Source organism: Podarcis muralis, chromosome 8, assembly GCF_964188315.1.
Source record: "Podarcis muralis chromosome 8, rPodMur119.hap1.1, whole genome shotgun sequence".
Taxonomy (NCBI): Eukaryota; Metazoa; Chordata; class Lepidosauria; order Squamata; family Lacertidae; genus Podarcis; species Podarcis muralis.
Window position 1 is genome coordinate 783669 of NC_135662.1, and position 19370 is coordinate 803038.

The 19370-nt window shown below is 52.0% G+C and overlaps 1 protein-coding gene across 2 annotated transcripts in view; it reads left to right on the forward strand.

Moving 5' to 3' along the window:
* NUGGC (nuclear GTPase, germinal center associated) overlaps positions 1 to 19370 on the forward strand; it is a 47137-nt gene that overhangs the window by 11971 nt on the left and 15796 nt on the right. The window contains exons 4-14 of one of the 2 annotated variants that reach the window (XM_028735923.2): positions 1699 to 1808; positions 2221 to 2292; positions 3736 to 8572; positions 9881 to 10019; positions 10316 to 11380; positions 13579 to 13804; positions 15572 to 15784; positions 16081 to 16287; positions 17038 to 17219; positions 18164 to 18281; positions 19277 to 19366. In XM_028735923.2, coding sequence (XP_028591756.2) covers positions 1699 to 1808; positions 2221 to 2292; positions 3736 to 8572; positions 9881 to 10019; positions 10316 to 11380; positions 13579 to 13804; positions 15572 to 15784; positions 16081 to 16287; positions 17038 to 17219; positions 18164 to 18281; positions 19277 to 19366 — 7259 coding nt within the window. The remainder of the gene's footprint in view (positions 1 to 1698; positions 1809 to 2220; positions 2293 to 3735; positions 8573 to 9880; positions 10020 to 10315; positions 11381 to 13578; positions 13805 to 15571; positions 15785 to 16080; positions 16288 to 17037; positions 17220 to 18163; positions 18282 to 19276; positions 19367 to 19370) is intronic. The other variant, XM_077932653.1, reaches the window with a different exon arrangement.

Consider the following 19370-nt stretch of genomic DNA (forward strand, 5'->3'; position numbering starts at 1 on the left):
GTCTAATTAGTCAGCAGAACAAAGTTAAACAACTACTGACTACATACAGGATGCAGGATTGCAAAGGGGCAGTGGTGCCTATGGATCCAGGTTTCATAAAAACACTTCATATAGATGAGAGTCCTGAATTTGAACATCCTGATGTATATCACTCTGTAATTGGAAGTTTATTGTATCTAGCACAGTGGTCCAGACCTGATATTAGCTACGCAGTAGGCATATTAAGTAGATTGGTCTCAAAACCCACACTAAATGCCTGGAAAGGGGTAAAACAAGTTCTGAGATATCTCAAACAGACAATTGGCTATATGTTACAATTAAATTCTTCAGAGGATGAAATGTTGAGTTGCTACTGTGATAGTGACTGGGGAAATTTGCCGGATAGAAAATCTGTCACAGGACTAGTCATAATGGTCGGTGGAGCTTTAATCAGCTGGCGGTCACGCAAGCAAGACGTTGTAAGTGTGTCATCAACGGAATCAGAGTACGCCGCATTGAGTGAATTGTGCAACGAGGTGATTTATTTCAAGCATTTGTTAGCAGATTTAAATGTAAATTGTGGAGAACCAGTACAAGTTTACATTGATAATCAAGCTTGTATAACCTTAAGTAAAACAGAGGGTTTCAAATCGCGTTCCAAACATATCTCTGTAAAATACCAAAATGTACGTTGCTGTGTACAAGACAATGTAATCACCTGTACTTATGTATCAAGTGAAGAAAATGTAGCAGATGTGTTAACTAAACCATTGGCAAAGATAAAGAACAAGCGAATGTGCAAGGGTTTAGGTTTGCTGGAAAAATGATCTCCTACATAGGTGTATTTGATGTTAATTGTTCAGCAGAATCTGTGAGGGGGTGTTCAGTTTCTGTTAATTGGTTCTCGTGGGAAACTTGCAGATTCTAGCTTCGCACAATTAACTCAGGCTGGTGTCAATTTACTCTTGGCAGAAAGCCCAGGTCTGCTTGACCTAGAAACTACTTACTCTGATTGGTTAACGACCAGCACTCAACTCTGTTATCAAGGGTTTGCTAGCTCAGTTTGAAGTGAGGTGTGTTAGGAGTAGAAGTGCTGTGTATGGTTTTGAGAGAGAGAAAGAGAGGATTTATTTTGCTTTGTTTTGTATGCAGAAACTCTGCTTGTTTTATTTTTTCCTTTTAATAAATCCTGTAAATAGTTATTCTGAGTCTAGCTGACTTGTCATTACTGCCGCAACTAGCTTCTTCGCTGTGCAGGAAAACTCTGCTACGTTTGGGCTAAAGCCAATAGGGCTATGCTTGACACTCCAAAGTTCCATGAGTTTAGACCACAGCGCCACCTGCGTCCCATATAAGGTCCATACAATGCAGTAAATAAATGAAGCTTTGCTCTTTCAGTTTTTCGCCTTGCAGCAGGAAGAGTTGGTCCTACACGTTATGAACCGCCATGAGATCCACAGGTGAAGGGCAGTATACAAATTTAACTAAATGGTAAATAAATAAATAATCGTTTTGCTTGGTGAGGGCTGGCTGGTGTTTTTTATTCTTATAGTAATAAACTACCTCACGGCAGCTCACAGGTAGAAACAAGATTTTAAAACAGAAAAAACATAGACCTATTTCTGGTTTATTTGCTTTTGGATCAGAAGCCTGGCCAAGGAGATTTGCTGTTCTTTTTAAACCTTTAAACTGATTGTTTCAAATCTTATTTCTACGTAGAAAAAGTATTGTTGCAAGAAGGCGATACGGTTACTTTTGGGCATCCGTGCTGGAGGAGCGTTAACCCCGGGAGTCGCGTCCGGCAGCCAAATTCTCCGTTTTATTACTTGGTAGGACTCTGCCTTCCTTTGCACATTTATCTGTCTGTCTGAGATAGAATCATACAATTGTAGGGTTGTGAGGGTCTCCAAAGGTCCTCTAGTCCAGCCCCCCTCGCAAGGTAGGAGTCCTGTGGCTCTCCTTGGTGTGGCCCCCGAGTCCCTTGGTGTGCTCACCCCCCTCCCTGCAGTTTACCAGAGGGCCCCCCCCCATGCGTCCTCCCTCTGCCCTGCTCACGCCTTCATTTATTTTATTGGTGGGGGATATTCCTGCAAGCTCAAGGAGGGCATGGAGGGAAACAGCAATGTTCAAAATGTCATTTGATTGGGGAGAGAGGAGGAGGCTGGACTGGGTGGGCTGTCCCAGGAGGGCTCTCCTGATGTTAATTGATCCTCCTTCTCCCACCTTTCCTTCCCTTTTCAGTTTGAGCCCTGCAGCTGCAGTGCGGAGCAAAGGCAAGGCCTGTGCGGAGAGAGGAGACCTTTCCCCCAAAGGGTAAAGTGGAAAACCCCTTCTCCTCCAGACATCTTCTTTTATCCATGGGTGCAGCAGTGGGGAGGGTGGGTGTAAAGCAGCACTTGGGGGGCGGGGAGTCAATCCCAGTGACAACCCCCACAGGCAACCTGGTCAGGTGGTGGGGGCTGCCTAGCTCTCCATCGCCCCCCATCCCCAGGGCGTCAGGGGAAGGTTTTTCCTTTATCTGCATGCTTTGATTTTGGATTGTGTGGGGCACAGAAGTGGGGTTTGTGGCCAGCCTTGCTTTAGGCAGTGGCCGGCTCCCCTCCGCACCTCCCAAGTGGGCCTCCTCTTCTTGCCAAATTTACAAGGGTCTGCCTGTTAGTCTCCCTTGCCCCGGACTCCAACGTGCCTTTACCTGCCCCAGATCTGACTCCACCTGTGATGGCACACCCACCTGTGGGGCGGATGGGCGTGGCATGGGGACCACACGAGGACCCCTGCAGCGCTGAATCAGGACCTTGCCTGGAGGTTCCCCACTTTCTGGCATGCGCAAGGAAGCAGGCCCTCTTAGCCTTGTGTCTGCATTCACTTCCTTAAGTATAATGTTCTGGGGAATTTAAGGCGGGGCCAGAGTGGATAGGAAATTTTGGGGCACCTGAGTCAGGGATGCTAGGCTCCTGCCCCAAAGATCTGTGATCCCACAGGAAGGCGGTCTTTTAGGTATCCTAAAAGCTTCCCTTGTTTCACACAGGCTGAATGTCTACAATGCAGTTGCTTTCTCTGGAGTGTGGTGTGGTGGTTAAGAGCGGTGGACTCTGGTGAACCGGGTTCGCATCTCCGCTCCTCCACCTGCAGCTGCTGGTGACCTTGGGCCAGTCACACTTCTCTGAAGTCTCTCAGCCCCACTCACCTCACAGAGTGTTTGTTGTGGGGGAGGAAGGGAAAGGAGAATGTGAGCCGCTTGGAGACTCCTTCGGGTAGTGATAAAGCGGGATATCAAACCCAAACTTTTCTCTTTTTCATACAGCCATCCTCGCATCCACACCCTCTCTAGGTTCTCCCATTACACGTTCTGATGTGTTTCTTGTTTATTAGATCAGTGCAGGTTGGCACCCAGTTGGGGTTGTTTTGCTCTATAGGCTGAATTCACAGGTCCTCAAATCTCCACAGGGTTTCGCCAGCAAGGAAAACTGACGTGCTCTGTATATTGCATATTTGTATCTTCGCTGCTCTGTATATTGATGTTTTGAATGTTTGCTGTAAAGCTGCTTTGGGCTCAGCTCCTAAGTAAACCCATCATTCAATCAAGATGCCATCAGGAGGAGGAGCTATGCAAAATAACCACGGAGGTTTCCTGACTGGGCTGATAGAGGGACACAACCCCCAGCTTCAGGGGCCTGGAAGTGCTGTAGAGAAGTCGTCTTCGCAGTGAGTAACCCACGCTCCATTCTAACCTCTTGATTCCTTTCTTTCATCTAGCTTCCTGCGTTGGCATCTGCTGGGGCATCGGTGCCAGTGAGCTCAAGGATGGGATTTGCACCCACACTCGCAGAGGAGCCACCTGGCGCTTTGCCTGGCTCGGCCCACCAACGTCCCGCCTTCAGCAATCCGTCCTCTGCAGCTTCATTCCTGCCTCCAGCTGCATCCATAGATTCTCTTGGCCTGGCTTCCGGCTTGCCAGAAGCACCTGGCCAGCCAACGGTGGGGACGTTGCCTCCTTCTGCCCCAGGAGATGCTCCCAGGCCTGTCCCTCTGCTTCTGCGTTCTGCTTCGCCTGGGGAGGGTTCGCGCACCACCGCAGGATCTTCTCCCTGGAGCAGCCTTGAGGCGACACACTTCCCCTTCTCTCAGGGAAGTCCAGAATCCAAGAATCCCTCCACCCCAAGTGGCAGCGAGGAGACCGTTGCAGACGATCCCCGAAGCAGAGTATCCGTTAGCGCAGCAGCTGGGCTCCCGGAGGATCTGGCGCAGGTCCCAGGCGTCTCTCCGGTGGGGGGTTCTGAGCTCTCTGTTTCCAGCACAGAAGAGCGGCTTCCCGGTGACTCTGACCACGCTGAAGAGATGAGGGAGGAGGACGTGGATCAAGGCCCTGAAGACACAGCTGGACCTGATGCCCAGGCGCAAGTCAGAGGGGCTGCAAGCAGAATGGAAATTCAGAGCCCCAGAGAAGAACACCAGGAGAGCTCTAGGGAGAAGGCCTTACCTGAAGCTTCTGGCTGGGCAAGCAACCTCACTGTGCAGAATTTGGCACAGCTCCCTGCTAAATCAGGAGAGGCTGAGCTCGATGCAGCGAGCAGAGCTTCTGATGACTTTTCTTCTGCTGAAGAAACAGATGGCGACTTACTGGATAGTGACTCTTCTGCAAAGTGGAGTCAAGAGGAGTTTGACTCCGAGAGAGAGAGTCCCGCTTTGCTGCCAAGGAACCTGTCCTGTGAGACCCGGAGGAGTGACGACGAAATCAGCTTGCAGGAGTGGGCTTCCGACAGCAGTGACAACATGGACATGGAGCCCCCTGCAAATGCAAGCCTGCTAGTGATGGACAGTCGTGCTGCTGCTGCTGCAGGAGATGGCAGTTTCCTTGAGCCAGAGTCGGGCTCGGGGGATGCAGAGGCTGCAAGTGGCAAGGTCTGCGTTGCAAAACGGTCTTATGCCGAAGTGGGAACCCAGACTGAGTGTGCAAAAAGAAGGAAGTTGGGTGTAGAGATTGCAGAGCCTTTGAAAGAAGGCGACCCTGGCGGAATGGCTTGTGACGACGGCAGCAAGTTAAACACAGACAAGGTGACGGAGGGTCTCCTTCAGCAACTGCCCAGAACTAGAACTTCAGCAATAGGTGCCCCAGCTGACAATCAGCATGCCAAGGGCGAGTTCTCCCCACAAGTAGAAAAGGATCCTGTGGCATCTTCTGGAGGAACGCAGGAGATCCCGTCTTCAGGAGATCTACCAGATACTAATGGAGAGGGGATTGCTGTGGTGGCCACATTGCCTTCAAGCACCCGTCCCCTGGAAGGAGGGGCGATCCCTGAAGAGTCTGTTGAAACACTTGGACATCCAGTGGATGTTGATGGAAAGCTTTTCTGTGGGGTCGTTTCCAAAAGAAAGACACCTCCCTTGGAAGAGTGGGGGGAGGGCAAACGGAGAATGGAGGATGCATGTGCCAGATCTGACAGAGGTCCAGAGGACTGTGCTGCTGATTCCATCCTTGAGGCCGAAGGAGGGATGAGTGAATATGATGGGCTTTCGCTTGAAACTGTTACCAGTGGTGCGTCGGCGGCTGGGTTGTCCGGACAGTCCAGTTGTGTCATCAACGGTGAGATGGAATGCCAAGAGGAGATGGACAACAATGATCTTCCTGAAGGCGGGGAGGTGAAGAGGGAAGGAAGGAGCGTCAGGGCAGCTGGTGGCCAAGATGAAGCCAATGGAGAAGGTGGCCTGGAGAGAGATCCGCGTCCAGATGTGGTGCTGGAGGAGATGGTTGGCAGCGCCAGGGCTGAAGGGACCCTCCAAAGCCCTGGTGGGAACTGGGCGCCATCCTCTCCAGACTCAGCAGGAAGAAAGACAAGGGGGTTTCCTCCTCCTGAGATAAGTGGAGATGACCTTGAAGAGGGAGGGGTCCCCCACATGGAAAGGTTCTGTGCAAACACACCGGTGTCTTCTCAGGCAAGTGGAAAGGAAGCAGGAAGGAGCTTGGAAGCTAAAAGGGGTCACCTTTTGGCCCCCCAAGGTGAAGACGGTATGGACCCGAATGGAGAAAGGGCAGCCGAGGCCCAAGAGTGCGGTGTCAGGGCAAGATGCTCGGATGGGGCGAAGGTGGATCCTGACCAGAACGAGCCTCTGGGGACCTCTGCCCACCTGGAACGCCAGCAAGAGTCTCCTGCACCTGGTCAGCGACCTCTGCAGCCTCCTTTCCCTGAGCCTGAGGATCTGGGAGATAACTTTGCAGTGAAGCCTCAGGGAACCGATGTGGGGAGAGAGCTACTGTACTCTGAAGACATGGAAGGCAGCGTTTGGGAGGAAGCCTGTGAAGGAAACGGGGCTGCTGAGCGGCCAGACCCGGAAAGAGAGAACGGAAGGGTCCACTCTGGGGAGGGAGGGGCTGGGCTTGGACAGACCCCCGAGAGCTGCCATTGCACCAAGGGAAAAGGCAGCCTCCCCTTGGACACTCCTAGCGCTGGCTCTGGGAGCCCTGGGGCCGGAGAGGGGGTCACTGCTGGAGACGCCCCAAGGGAGACCCACACTGACCCTGCAGAGGTCCCAGAGTCCTCTTGTGGCCGTGAGCTCAGCTGGCTCCTCTCTGGCTCTGAAGTTGGAAAGGAGGAGGAGGAGGACAGAGGCCACCTTCAGAGAGGGAGAAGTCCACTTTGGCGTTCAGACAGTGTTTCAGAGAATCAGGAGGCCTGGAGGAAGCTACCTGAGGAATCCACAGCTCGGGAGTCATGTGACACAAGTGCTGAGCCGCCTGAGGGTTCGGGGGTGTTGGATGCAGGTTTGGAACAAAAGGATTCTTCCCACGATGAGGTGTGCTGTGACCCAGAAGATGCTTCAGCTGCTGTGCCTCAGACCCACAACCCAGAGGTGGCCGTGGGGGGGAAATCTCCTCCTTTGCCAAGAACTGCCGTGGTGAGAGAGGAGCTGGAGGATGGAGCTGCCGAAGGAGCTGACCTTGTGGCTGTCAGTCATGCCTGCCTTCCTGTGGAATCTCCTTGCCTGGCAGAAAGCGATGCCAAATTTGGTGCAGAGGATCAGGCCCCAGAGAGTCCTGGAGGATCGGCTGGAGATTCTGGTTCGCATCTTGTTCAAGACAATCGGCCGGCAGATGATGAGTTTCCTGGCCAGCCCAGAGAGGGAATCTCCGGTGCACCTCTTGAAGATGGAGAAGCAATCAGAGAGTCTTCGGGCTGTAAAACACCTGCCAGCCGCACTCCAGGAGAAGAGGCAGGTTTCCTGAAGGGAGGAGCAGAAGCGCCGCTACTCCAGCATCAAGAGATGGAAACAGTGCCGGGCCCAGGAGACGGGTGCCAACCGGAAGGTGGTTCAGACCCTTCTGGGGAGTTTGATGGCTCAGGGCATTGCAGAAGACTTTTGCAGGAGGAGGAAGAGGAAGAGTCAAAAGCTTCTTCCTTCAGAAAAAGACATTTCAGTGAAGATCAGGCCGCCAAGATGACCAGCTTGGAAAATGGTTCTTTGTGTGAGGAGAGGCTCTGCCTGCTGGATCCTGTTCCAGTTCGGGCTTCTACACCTGACCTGCACCCTTTGACCCTGACACCTCCTGCTCCTCTGAACCCAGAAGGGCTTCTGGGCCACTTTGGCAGAGCTGCAGGGAAGCCTCCAAACCAGCACCACAGCCAGGCAACCCTGTCCCTGGGCGAAGCAGAACAGAAGAACGGGGAGAGCTTTGCCCAGGAGGCCAGAGGGTGCTTTGAAGACACACTTTGCTCCGATAAGCCAGCAAGCGAAAACGAAATGGCAGAAGAAGCTGAAACTGCTGGAGAGGATTGCCGGTCGGCCGAGATCGTAGAGGCTGGGAGATGCCCAAGCTCAGGTGAAGAGGAAGTCAGCAAAGTCCAGTCTCAGGACCCCTCCCTGGGTGAACCAGCTTCAACCCCTGGCCAGCCAGGCAGCCTTTCTCATGAACCAGACAAAGACACGCCCGACCCTGTTCCGGAGAGCGTGTGGGGCACCTATTTCTCGGAAGAGGAGAGCTTCCAGTTGTCTGTGTGTTCGGGGATACAGAATTCTCCCCCTAGCTCTCCCGCAGAGTCCCCTGAGGCAGAAAGTCCTCCCAGTCAGGAGAACGGGGACTTTATCTTCTCTGACATCTCCAACAGTTCAGCTGAATCTCACTCCTGCGAACGTTCTCCCAGGCCGCCTGGCAAGGACGCTTGTGGGGCAGAAGGCGATGGGCTCCCCACGGGGGGTTCTGACTGGGTGGGGAAGGGGGCCGAGGCAAACGTGGAACCAGATTCTTCCTCTGGCCCAGAGACTTCTGACATGGACTGGTTTGACGAAGACCCACAGACGCCGTCCTATCAGCCCGTGTCCCCCCGGGAGAGCACCCCAACTCCTAGCGGTGACCCCCCGTCTGAGCCTGACTATCCCATCAGCCTTGCTCCCGGTGAATGTGACGCCTACGACCTCCAAGAAGACAGTGGCGCCTTCGAGGGAGAGGGCGGCAACGAGGCTCCCAGCGTAGAGGGGTCTGGATGGGCTGCCCCCTCTCTGAGCCCCACAGCTGGTGAGGAGGAGGAAGAGGTGGAGATGGAAATGGAGACAGGGGACCTTAGTCCAGAGAGAAGCCCTGGAGGGTCATCATGCCAAGGTAGGTTTCAAAAGCATCTTCTGAAGGGGGAAGGGAGGCAGAACGGATTGGGCCGGCCTCTCCAGGGCAGCCCTGCTCAGGGAAGGTTTGAGGGTGTGCTCCTGTATTTGGCTTTTACAATTTTTTGTTGGGAGCCAGTCAGATGGGTGGTATATTATTATTATTATTATTATTATTATTATTATTATTATTATTATGAGGCAATGGGAGGTGGAGGGCAATTTAGGGCTCATCCAGACTTGCACTTGCTCTGCCTCTTTCTCTTGGGAAAACCTGTTCTTTACCATTGAATGGGAGCAAATGTCAGTTGAGTTTTCTCTGGAATGACATTTGCTCCAATTCAGCTCCAAAGAGTGGGTTTTCTGGGGGAAAGTGACCGGGCAAAGGCAAAACTGTTTGGACAAGTGCCTGAAAATCATGGGACAAGCGGGAAATGGCTTGGGCCCGTTCTTTCTAGGTACGTGGGAATTTCAGACTTCCCATCTGGAGTCTGAAATGGCACAGTCTCAGGATCGTGTGATTTGTCTGCTCGTAGACATAGTGACAAATGGGTGCCAGAAAAGGAAGGCTGTTGTGCTTGGAGAGTTGGGTGGTGGTGGAGGAGGAGCTCCTGGTGTCTCCACCAGGAAAACCACCCCACTGCTTAGGGTAGACCAGAGGTAACCAGCTGACCCAGCCCAACTTGTCTTGGCTCAGGTGGCACCTGGGAGCTCTTCCACACCGGTTTCTAAGGGAAAGGAAGAGCAATGCTTCCAGTTCATACCTTGCAGAGCTGGTTCAGGAGGGACCACCATGGCAGATGGTGTCGGAAGCCCCTGGAAGACGCTGTAGAAATCCCTCTTCCACCATCCCATCAGGACATCAATGCCAGTTGAGTCCCAGACTGGAAGGGGTCTAGACCAGTGGTTGCCCAAGTGGGCAATGCTGCCCCCTAGGGGGGATTACCTAGGGGGGCAGCAGGGGGGCACTGGAGGTGCCAACGACTATCAGACTTCGGAAAGCTCATATCCCAGAACCAAGCTCCATCAGTTCTGTTGAATTAATTATATTGAATAGTTTTCACTGGATGTTAAATAAGCCTGCAATTAATAGTTGCTGTTCTGATTTTTAGTTTGTTTTCTTGAGTGAGTCGTGCAAACTGCTATTCTGAAGAATGTTTTTTATAGCGTAGGGTAAGGGGGGCCTGAGGATGGTTTCATGGAACGAAGGGACTGACGAAGGTTTAGACTTTCTGTAACTTCTAGGAATGCTTGCAGTGGTCCCACCGCAACCCTTTCAGCCACCTTCCTCCAAAATTCTTTTCCTCAGATACGGAGCGTGACTTTGGCGTTGACCCACCTTCTGCATTATCATCTCCTGATGCGAGGAGAGACGTGGGACATCCTCAGTGGCCTTACAAAGAGCATCTTTGCCCAGACGGTGGTGGAAATCGCACTTCCTCTCATGGGTATGTGATGAGCAAATAACGCTAGTGGGGTTTCAAGAAGTTCTGTAAATGAGAGAGGACGATTGTATTGATGAAAACTAAGTGTGTGAAGGTTTATAAAATGCAATACAAAATTAGGAAATGTGTATTTAAAAATTTGAATCATGGATGATTGTCAGAGAGGTTGAAGGAAGTCTAAAAGAGAAAATATCTGATAAATTTAGATTGGATGCTATAAATGTGTGTTGGAAAATTTAATAAAAAATTTAATTAATTAGATTTTAAAAAAAAGGAACTCTCACTTCCTCTCCCTCCAGGACAACGTCTGTTGCTGCTGCTTGTGAGCCAGCCAGCTGCCCCATGTTGGGTGACGTGAAGAGCGAAGATCTGGCTGCTTCTTGCTCCAGCCCAACTCAGGTGAGCAATCCAGGTGAGCGTCCCTTGGTGCTGAAGAGACCAGGCTCACCTCTGCCCTCCTCTGAGGATCCTGCTTCTGCCAGCATGGCTGAAAGCACTGGGAAAGATCCTGAACAGGACCTGATTGGCGGCAACCATGAGGCAGGAGGGGAAGGACCTGAGGACTCCAGCAGCCCTCCCCAAGAAGCTCCAGGGAACCCCTTGCTGGTCATAGGTGCGTCTGGCGATCAGCTGCCTGCTTGCAGCCCCTCAAAACAGAAAGATGGCGCTCTGGGTTGCTTGGCAGGTGCGCCGTGGGTTTCTCAGAGCTTCAAGGAAGAAAAGGATCCGTCTGGTCCTGGAGAAAGGCAGGACGGCCCCAGCTGCGACGCAGCGTACCCCACGGCTTGCTCCCCAGTCATCACAGTCCTGCAGAAACCCAAAGCCTCAGCAAACTGGCAGCCAGAGAGTTTCACAAGCTCTGGAGACTTTGGAAACAGAGACCGGTTGCTCCTTCCTTGTTGGCTAGAAGAGGCTGAGTTGAGCTCGCAGCTGGATACGGAGCGCGTGTGCTCAGACGATGAACCTGTGGCCTGTCCTCCTTCTCCGGGCTCCGAAAGAGACTCCTCCATGTCAGGAGACGGTGCTGGGCCTTCTGCGCCTCGGGAGGCTGAGGTGACGGGGCAGTTGGACGGGGAGCAGGGGGGCTCCGACGATGAGTCTGTGCCCTGCCCTTCCCCTCCGGGCTCTGAAGACGCAGGCTCTTCCTCCAAGTCGAGAGGCCCTCCCGGGGCTTCTGGTACCCAGTCACAGAGCGACCGCTGGCCTTATGCTGCTGGAGCACAGAGTGATGACCCGAAAGACTGGGCATCCTGCGAGCAAGACGTTGAGTTTCAGTTGCAGGAGTGCCAGTCTGTCCTCAGAGAGATCTTGAGGTCCCTGGAGTCCCTGGAAGGGATTGACCGGCTGCATATGGAGAAGTGGAGGTAAAATGTTCCCACTTTCTTTTGCTCGTAAATTTTTATTACGGCTTTTTATGATACAAGATAATAATAAAAATCTGTATACAAACAAGAAAATGAGAGAGAGAAGCAGGTATGGGGGGAGAGGAGAAGAAGAAAGGAAAAGAAAAAGGGCGTCTCATTCTCTGTCTGTCAGCTACATAAAAAAAATTATTCAAAACATTTGCTGCATGATACCGTCTAACTATTCTACCTTCTAGATTCAGGTAGGTAGCCATGTTGGTTGGGGGGAAAAAATCAGATATCTGAAGAAGTGTGCATGCACACGAAAGCTTATACCCAGAACAAACTTAGTTGGTCTCTCAGGTGCTACTGGACATTTTTTTATTTATTCTACCTTCTATAAACCAGTATTTTTCCAGTTTTCAAGCCTAAATATCATGAGTTCATTTTACTTTCCACACAAAAAGTCCAAAAGGGGCCAGCAATAGTTTTTCTCTAATTAAATGGATTAGCTTTGGCTCCAGTACTTTCAGCAACCTGCCTTCCTACTAAATGATGGTAAATATTGCGCGGGAAAGAGAGCGAGAGAGAGAGAGCCCAGCAGGTGAGGTGTGGCTTAGACGTCATCAGCAGAGTTTGCACAGTTCCAGCAGAACACTGGAGTCTTCCTGCTTCCCAGGAGTCAGCCTTTTCCAGAGTTCCTGGTTAAAAAAAACTCCTTTCCCACTAGGTTCGGTACAAAGTACAGTGGTGCCTCGCAAGATGAAAAGAATCCGTTCCGCGAGTCTCTTCATCTTGCGGTTTTTTCGTCTTGCGAAGCAAGCCCATTAGCGGCTTAGCAGATTAGCGCTATTAGCGGCTTAGCGGGCTTAGCGGATCAGCTGATTAGCGGCTTAGCGGATCAGCTGATAAGCGGCTTAGCGGATCAGCTGTTAAGCGGCTTAGCGGATCAGCTGTTAAGCGGCTTAGCGGATCAGCTGATAAGCGGCTTAGCGGATCAGCTGATAAGCGGCTTAGCGGCTTGGGAAAAAGGGGGGGGGGGAAACCCTGCAGGAACTCGCAAGACATTTTCGTCTTGCGAAGCAAGCCCATAGGAAATTCGTTTTGCAAAGCACCTCCAAAACGGAAGACCCTTTCGTCTAGCGGGTTTTCCGCCTTGCGAGGCATTCGTCTTGCGGGGCACCACTGTATAAAGTGTTTATCGTCTCATGGCACAAGCACAAACACCCTGGCTACATAAACTTTTAAGAGATGCTGGTACATCATGAACTAATTGCTGTTTTTCTGGTCTTAGAAGGAAACCTTGTAAAGACACAAGAGCGATCCACTAGCCTCTTAGCTCTCCATGCTCTTCTAAACCAAACAGCATGTCCCCTTCATCTCCTCTTCTGAGCAAATCCCTCTCCCTCTTGCCAGTGCTGCTGAAGGCAGCCTCGGCTTTATACCGGCTTCTGCACATATGGACATTCCTTAGAGGAGGAGTCCTGCTTAGGCCCTTTGGGCTTCTTGGCCACCCAGGGCAGCTGGCATGATAACCCTGAACTAACCCAGACATTAGTAGGGGGGAATGTGGGAATTTTCCAGAGTCACTCAGAGGATGATGAGGAAGCTGAGGATGATGATCAGAGTTTGGATTCCAGCTCAGTGGGCGGTGCTGCTGCTGATGTCAGCGACAATGATGACACAGCAGACCTCAAGAGCGCAAAGGCCTCAATCAGACCATCTGATGGGTCTGACACTGAACTGGAAGAACCACTGTTCACCACTGGCCACTTTTCTCCTAAGAAAGAGGAGATGAGTGCAGGCGGCTTGCCTCTAGTACGCAGATCTGAAAGGGCCACAAAAGGCAAACCTCCAAAGAGATTTGCTGATGAGTTTGCTAAGAGGGCAACTGCTGTTCTTGGTAGCTCAGAGAAGGTGTGGGAACCATCAAGCTTCAAAGAGGTGCAGGAATTAACCTCTAAAGATGCTGAGCCTTGGCTTAATGCCATGAAGGCGGACGTTGATTCCTTGAATAGGACCCAAACCTGGGACCTGGTGTTAATAGTCCCAGGAATGAGGCGGTTGGGCTGCTCAAGACACGGGTTCACCCATTTCCCACATTACACCCGCAAAGATAACTGTTTGAAAAGGTAATCAAACGTCAATGGAATTTAAACTGTGCGCGTCTTAGAGTGAAGCTGCTGGTTGCTGATGCTTCGTTCTCTTCTCCCCTAAAGAGAGCAGGTTGCGTCTCTCCAGAAGGCCACCCAGATGCCCCAGACCCACATCGCGGTGGTTGGCAACACTGGGGCAGGGAAGAGCTGCCTGCTGAACGCCCTTCTGGATGAGGAGGCCGTGCTGCCCACCTCGGCCATGAGAGCCTGCACCGCCGTGGTGGTGGAGGTCTCCCGGGCGGACGGGAGCAGCCCCTACGAGGCAGATGTGGAGTTTCTCTCCCGAGAGGTAGGTTGGGCGGCAGGGGGGCAGGTCCCCCCCCCGGCTCTCTTCTGCAGGGGCTGGTCTCCTGGGTTGGGGTCCGTGGGGGCACCGGAGGCTAAGACAACCTGGAAGGGGCTAGTGGGGAGCGGAGGGGAACGAAGCAGCCTGAGATTGTTATGGAAGGAATTGTAAATAAAACTGCCCCAGTATCATGTAATAAACAAAAATCTGCCCTTATTCCCTTATGGGGGACACAAGAGCCCTTATAGAGTCCTTTGTAGGTTCTCCATCGGTCAGAGAAAATAACAGAGGCCAACCGGAGAATATTGAGAAGCAAAGCAGCTTGTAAGCCTGATATTTATTGATCTGTTGCAACAGGGTGCTCCCCCCACACGCAGGAGAAGGAGGAGGACCCAGAACCCAGGTGTGCCCACCCTTATATAGACATTTTTAATTGCCTTCCCTGGTGCTCAAGACAACTCCCCCCCAAACATCATGCCTACATCACAGAAAGGGCAGTCTACAAAATATTATTATTATTATTATTATTATTATTATTATTATTATTATTATTTCTTATTTATACCCCGCCCACCTGGCTGAGTTTCCCCAACCACTCTGGGCAGCTCCCAATCAAGTATTAAAACAATACAGCGTTAAATATTAAAAACTTCCCTGAACAGGGCTGCCTTCAGAAATCTGAGTGCGTTGTTTATCTCCTGTCTGGCAAGTTACCTACTAATGGTCACTTGACTGGATTACGTATAAAGGTAAAGGTACCCCTGCCCGTACGGGCCAGTCGTGTCCGACTCTAGGGTTGTGCGCCCATCTCACTCAAGAGGCCGGGGGCCAGCGCTGTCCGGAGACACTTCCGGGTCACGTGGCCAGCGTGACAAGCTGCATCTGGTGAGCCAGCACCAGCGCAGCACACGGAAACGCCGTTTACCTTCCCGCTATAAAGCGGTACCTATTTATCTCCTTGCACTTTAAGGGTGCTTTCGAACTGCTAGGTGGGCAGGAGCTGGGACCAAAAGACGGGAGCTCACCCCGCCGCAGGGATTCGAACCGCCGACCATGCGATCGGCAAGTCCTAGGCGCTGAGGATTTACCCACAGCGCCACCTGCGTCCCTGGATTACGTATATATGACCTTAATTTTTTTTATTTCAATCATAATGCCATTAAACAAATATATTTATTGACAAGCTGCAAGGTGTGCAGAAGATGACCAAGGGTCTGGAAACCAAGCCTTATGAGGAATGGTTGAAGGAGCTGGGTATGTTTAGCCTGGAGAAGGGGAGACTGAGAGAAGATAGGAGAGCCATCTTCCAATATCTGAAGGGCTGTCACATGGAAGAGTGAACAAGCTTGTTTACTCCTGCTCTGAAAGATAGGACTCAAACCAGTGGATTCAAGTTACAAGAAAGGGGATTCCCTGTCAACATCAGGAAAGACTTTCCGACCGTAAGAGTTGCTTGACAGTGGAAGGGTCTCCCTCAGGAGGTGGTGGACTCTCCTTGCTTGGAGGTTTCCAAGCAGAGGTTGGGGGGCTGCTTGCCAGGGACTCTCCAGCTGGGATTTCTGCATTGCAGGGGGTTGGACTAGATGACCCTGTGGGGTCCCTTCCAACTCTACGATTCCGTGATTCTATTTAAAAGCAGCCTTTGCCAACCTGGTGCCCTCCAGACTGGACTCCCAGCTCCCATCGCCTTTGTGCTGGTTGGGGATGATGGGAGTTGCTTTTTGAGTAATTTACCTATTCTGTTCTCCATCGCGCTTTTCCCTCCTGCAGGAGTGGGAGAAGGAGCTGAAGGCTCTCCTTGAAGACATGAAGGACAAGTCTGGCCACCTGAAGAGGCGCTGCCCGGATCGCAAGACGGAAGCTGGGGCCGCCTACAGCCGCGTGAAGGCCGTCTACGGGAGAGTCGATGAGCTGGAGAAGCTGGAGGAGATGCAGGAGGTGACGCAGCACCTGGGGACGGTGAAACACGTCTGCGCTGAGACGGCAAGTGAAGCGTTTATTGGCGTGTGCCTTTGAAACTCTGAAATCGGCTTTGTTGCATCAGTGTAAGCAGAGGAGACTGGCTTTCTATCAGGGAAACCGAGTCCTCCAGTTGAAGGGCTAGTGGTGGATCCTGCATTTCAAGGGGTTTGGAGAAACTCAGCCAGATGGGCGGGGTATAAATAATAAACTATTATTATTATTGATGACTCTTGGGGTCCCTCCCAGCTTTTTGACTTGTTCCAGGCGTATCTTGAAAAGGCAGGTTTCGGATGCTGACCTCCCTGCTTCCCTCGCAGGCGACAGAGTTCCGCGCCGCCATCGAGAGGTTCATTGATTCCCGAACGGACAATTTGCGGGAGATGAAAGGCGGGGAGTTTTGGCCCATTGTGAAATGCGTCCGGATCCGTCTCGCCAAGGCTGAAGTGTTGAGGACGGGGGCTGTGCTGGTGGACTTGCCCGGCGTCCGAGACGCCAACGCGGCCAGAGACAGCGTGGCCAAAGAGGTGGGGAAATGCTTCCGTGTGTTTGTGGGTTGGACAAGCGTTTGTTGAATGGTCTCTTTAAATTTGAAGGGTCCACAAGATGTGTATTTCTTCAAGGGCCAGAGCAAATAACGTGACCTAGTTTTACAGCTGTGAAGCAGTTTAGCAGGTGCTGTTAAGTTATGTTAATTAAGCTGTTGGGCATAGTATATAAAGAGCGGCACCTAGCTCTCTCAGTACCCTGGCGGATGGGTTGGTGGTTGGGTGATGCTTATTGATACACAGTGGTACCTTGGGTTAAGTACTTAATTCGTTCCGGAGGTCCGTTCTTAACCTGAAACTGTTCTTAACCTGAAGCACCACTTTAGCTAATGGGGCCTCCCGCTGCCGCCGCGCCGCCGGAGCATATCTGTTCTTATCCTGAAACAAAGTTCTTAACCTGAAGCACTATTTCTGGGTTAGCGGAGTCTGTAACCTGAAGTGGTAACCCGAGGTACCACTGTGTTGTAAAAGGAGATTTTGTTTTTGTTATTAAAACCTAGCAAAAGTTGCTTTTGCGTTCCTTGTAATGTGTGGTCTCCCCAGCACGCCTTCTGCACCGCAACTAATCTGCAAAAAGCCAAAATCTTTGCTCTCCTGGACCCCGGAGCGTTTCTCCCTGGCATGATCCTGGTTGCGTATTGTTGCTTTTGCTCAAACCGCCAGGTTGTGGGTCTGCCGCGTGTCTGCAGAGCCGCCTTGGCTTAGCAGACGCTTCCTCCCTCCCCGCAGTACCTGAAGAACTGCCGTGCCGTGTGGGTGGTGGCCAGCATCACCCGAGCCGTGGACGACAAGACGGCGAAGGAGACCCTGAGTGCGAGTGTGCGCAGGCAGCTGCTGATGGACGGCCTGTACGGCAGCCTGGCTTTTGTCTGCACCAAGTCGGACAGCTTCAACATTACAGATATAGTCAGGTAACCTCTGTTTATGCTCCTCTGTTGTGGATGGGCAGAGAGAGGCACCATAGATTGGCATCACCAAATCACACAATGCTCTTTCTTGGCCGTTGTGAGCTGCTGTGTTGATGATTTCATAGAATCATAGAATCATAGAGTTGGAATAGACCACAAGGGCCATCGAGTCCAACCCCCTGCCAAGCAGGAAACACCATCAGAGCACTCCTGACATATGGTTGTCAAGCCTCTGCTTAAAGACCTCCAAAGAAGGAGACTCCACCACACTCCTTGGCAGCAAATTCCAGTGTTGAACAGCTCTTACTGTCAGGAAGTTCTTCCTAATGTTTAGGTGGAATCTTCTTTCTTGTAGTTTGGATCCATTGCTCCGTGTCCGCTTCTCTGGAGCAGCAGAAAACAACCTTTCTCCCTCCTCTATATGACATCCTTTTATATATTTGAACATGGCTATCATATCACCCCTTAACCTCCTCTTCTCCAGGCTAAACATGCCCAGCTCCCTTATCTGTTCCTCATAAGGCATCGTTTCCAGGCCTTTGACCATTTTGGTTGCCCTCCTCTGGACACGTTCCAGTTTGTCAGTGTCCTTCTTGAACTGTGGTGCTGTGATTTAAAGATCCCAGGCTGCCTTGGCATTGTGCTTGGACCATAAGGGGGGGGGGGGTTGGCTTGCTGCTTAATGGCCAGTGGGACAGAGGATGGTCTGAGACAGCAGCCCTCCCAGGTGTTTTGGACTGCAAGGCCCATCAGCAACAGCCAGCCTTGCCAGTTGCCAGGGATCACGGGAGTTGTAGTCTAAAGCAAGTGGAGGACATTGAGCTGTTGGGTAGCCTGGGATTCTGTCATCCCATCAGCGCTGCTGCAAAGCTAGTGGTTAAAGTGGTCTCTCTGGTGAGAGGAGGCTGGGCTCCCCCTGAAAGTTCTCAGTCGCCCGAATCTTGCAGGAACCTGGACTTGAGAGGCGAGATTCAGCCCATTGAAGATGAAGTGAGAGAGCTGGATAATCAGAAAATGCAAGCCGAGAGGGAGAAGGAAAGGCTCTATGCATCTTTGCAGCAAGAGGTTTGTAAAAGCCACCCATCAAAGCGGTTTGCCCCTGGCCCAGCTGGATGTGCCGTTTCAGAAACCTCCTTTCCTCCCCTGCTGAACCAGCTGCAGCAAGAGATTCGCAGAACGGCAGAGGTGGAAGGTGCTGAGGGTCCTGAGCAAAGCTCCCTGTGATTCACCCTCCCTTGAGTCAGGGGGGCCTGCGCCTCCTGGTGCTGGGGAGGGGGAAAAGGCCCTTATTCCCACGGCCTCGCAGGGTGGCCTTCTGGCTGTCTCTTGGGGGGGTGTGAATCTGGGCCCAGGAGACGAGCCTGGCTTGCCCCTCTTGAAAGACAGCCCCTTCTGTGTTGGGAGAGCCCAAACTCTGCACGCCTCTCGACGGAGCCTGCTTTTAAGGCTTGTGAGATGAGCAGACTGAGAGCGGGAGATGCTGCTGGTGTCTCGCAAGGCCCATCTGAGTCGAGGGAGCGCCTTCTTCTCCAGGGCCATCTCAATTTTGTATTCTAAAAAGAACAACTCAGAATTCAAATTTGGCACCGAGCAAAGCAGAATTCTTTCACCTGTGCGAATTGTGTGTGTTTGATTCCTGCCAGGGCTGGACCACCCATCAGGCAAAGGGAGGCAGCAGGATCCCTGCGGCAGAGGGTCACGATATAGATCTTTATTCTCTCTTTGCTCCTGGTCTTGATCTTCGCTCCCTGCTTCTTCCCTGGCTGGGCGGGGGGTGGGGTGGGGGACCATTTTGTGGTTTGCCTCAGGTGGCAAGATGTCTTGGGCCGGCCCTGATCCCTGCTAGGCTGGATATTCCTGCAACCCTGGGTAATGCCGTATGGCAACAAAGACCCAGCTTAGCCCCAGAGACGTGCTTTCTTCCTGGGGAGGGCTCAGGGGCAGAAAGAAACCCAGTTTCTCTAGGCTAAACTCTTGCCAGGCCTTTGGGGCAGCGGCTGCTTTTTGTTCTCTTGCTATCACAAGCCGCAGATGATAACGCTCTGTGTGTTTTTGAGCAGCCGCCGTCGCCGTGGGAGAGACCAGGATGCGATGCCTCCGACTCAGCCTGGCTCCAAAGACGCCACGACCTTCTGGAGAAGGAGTTCAGAGTGA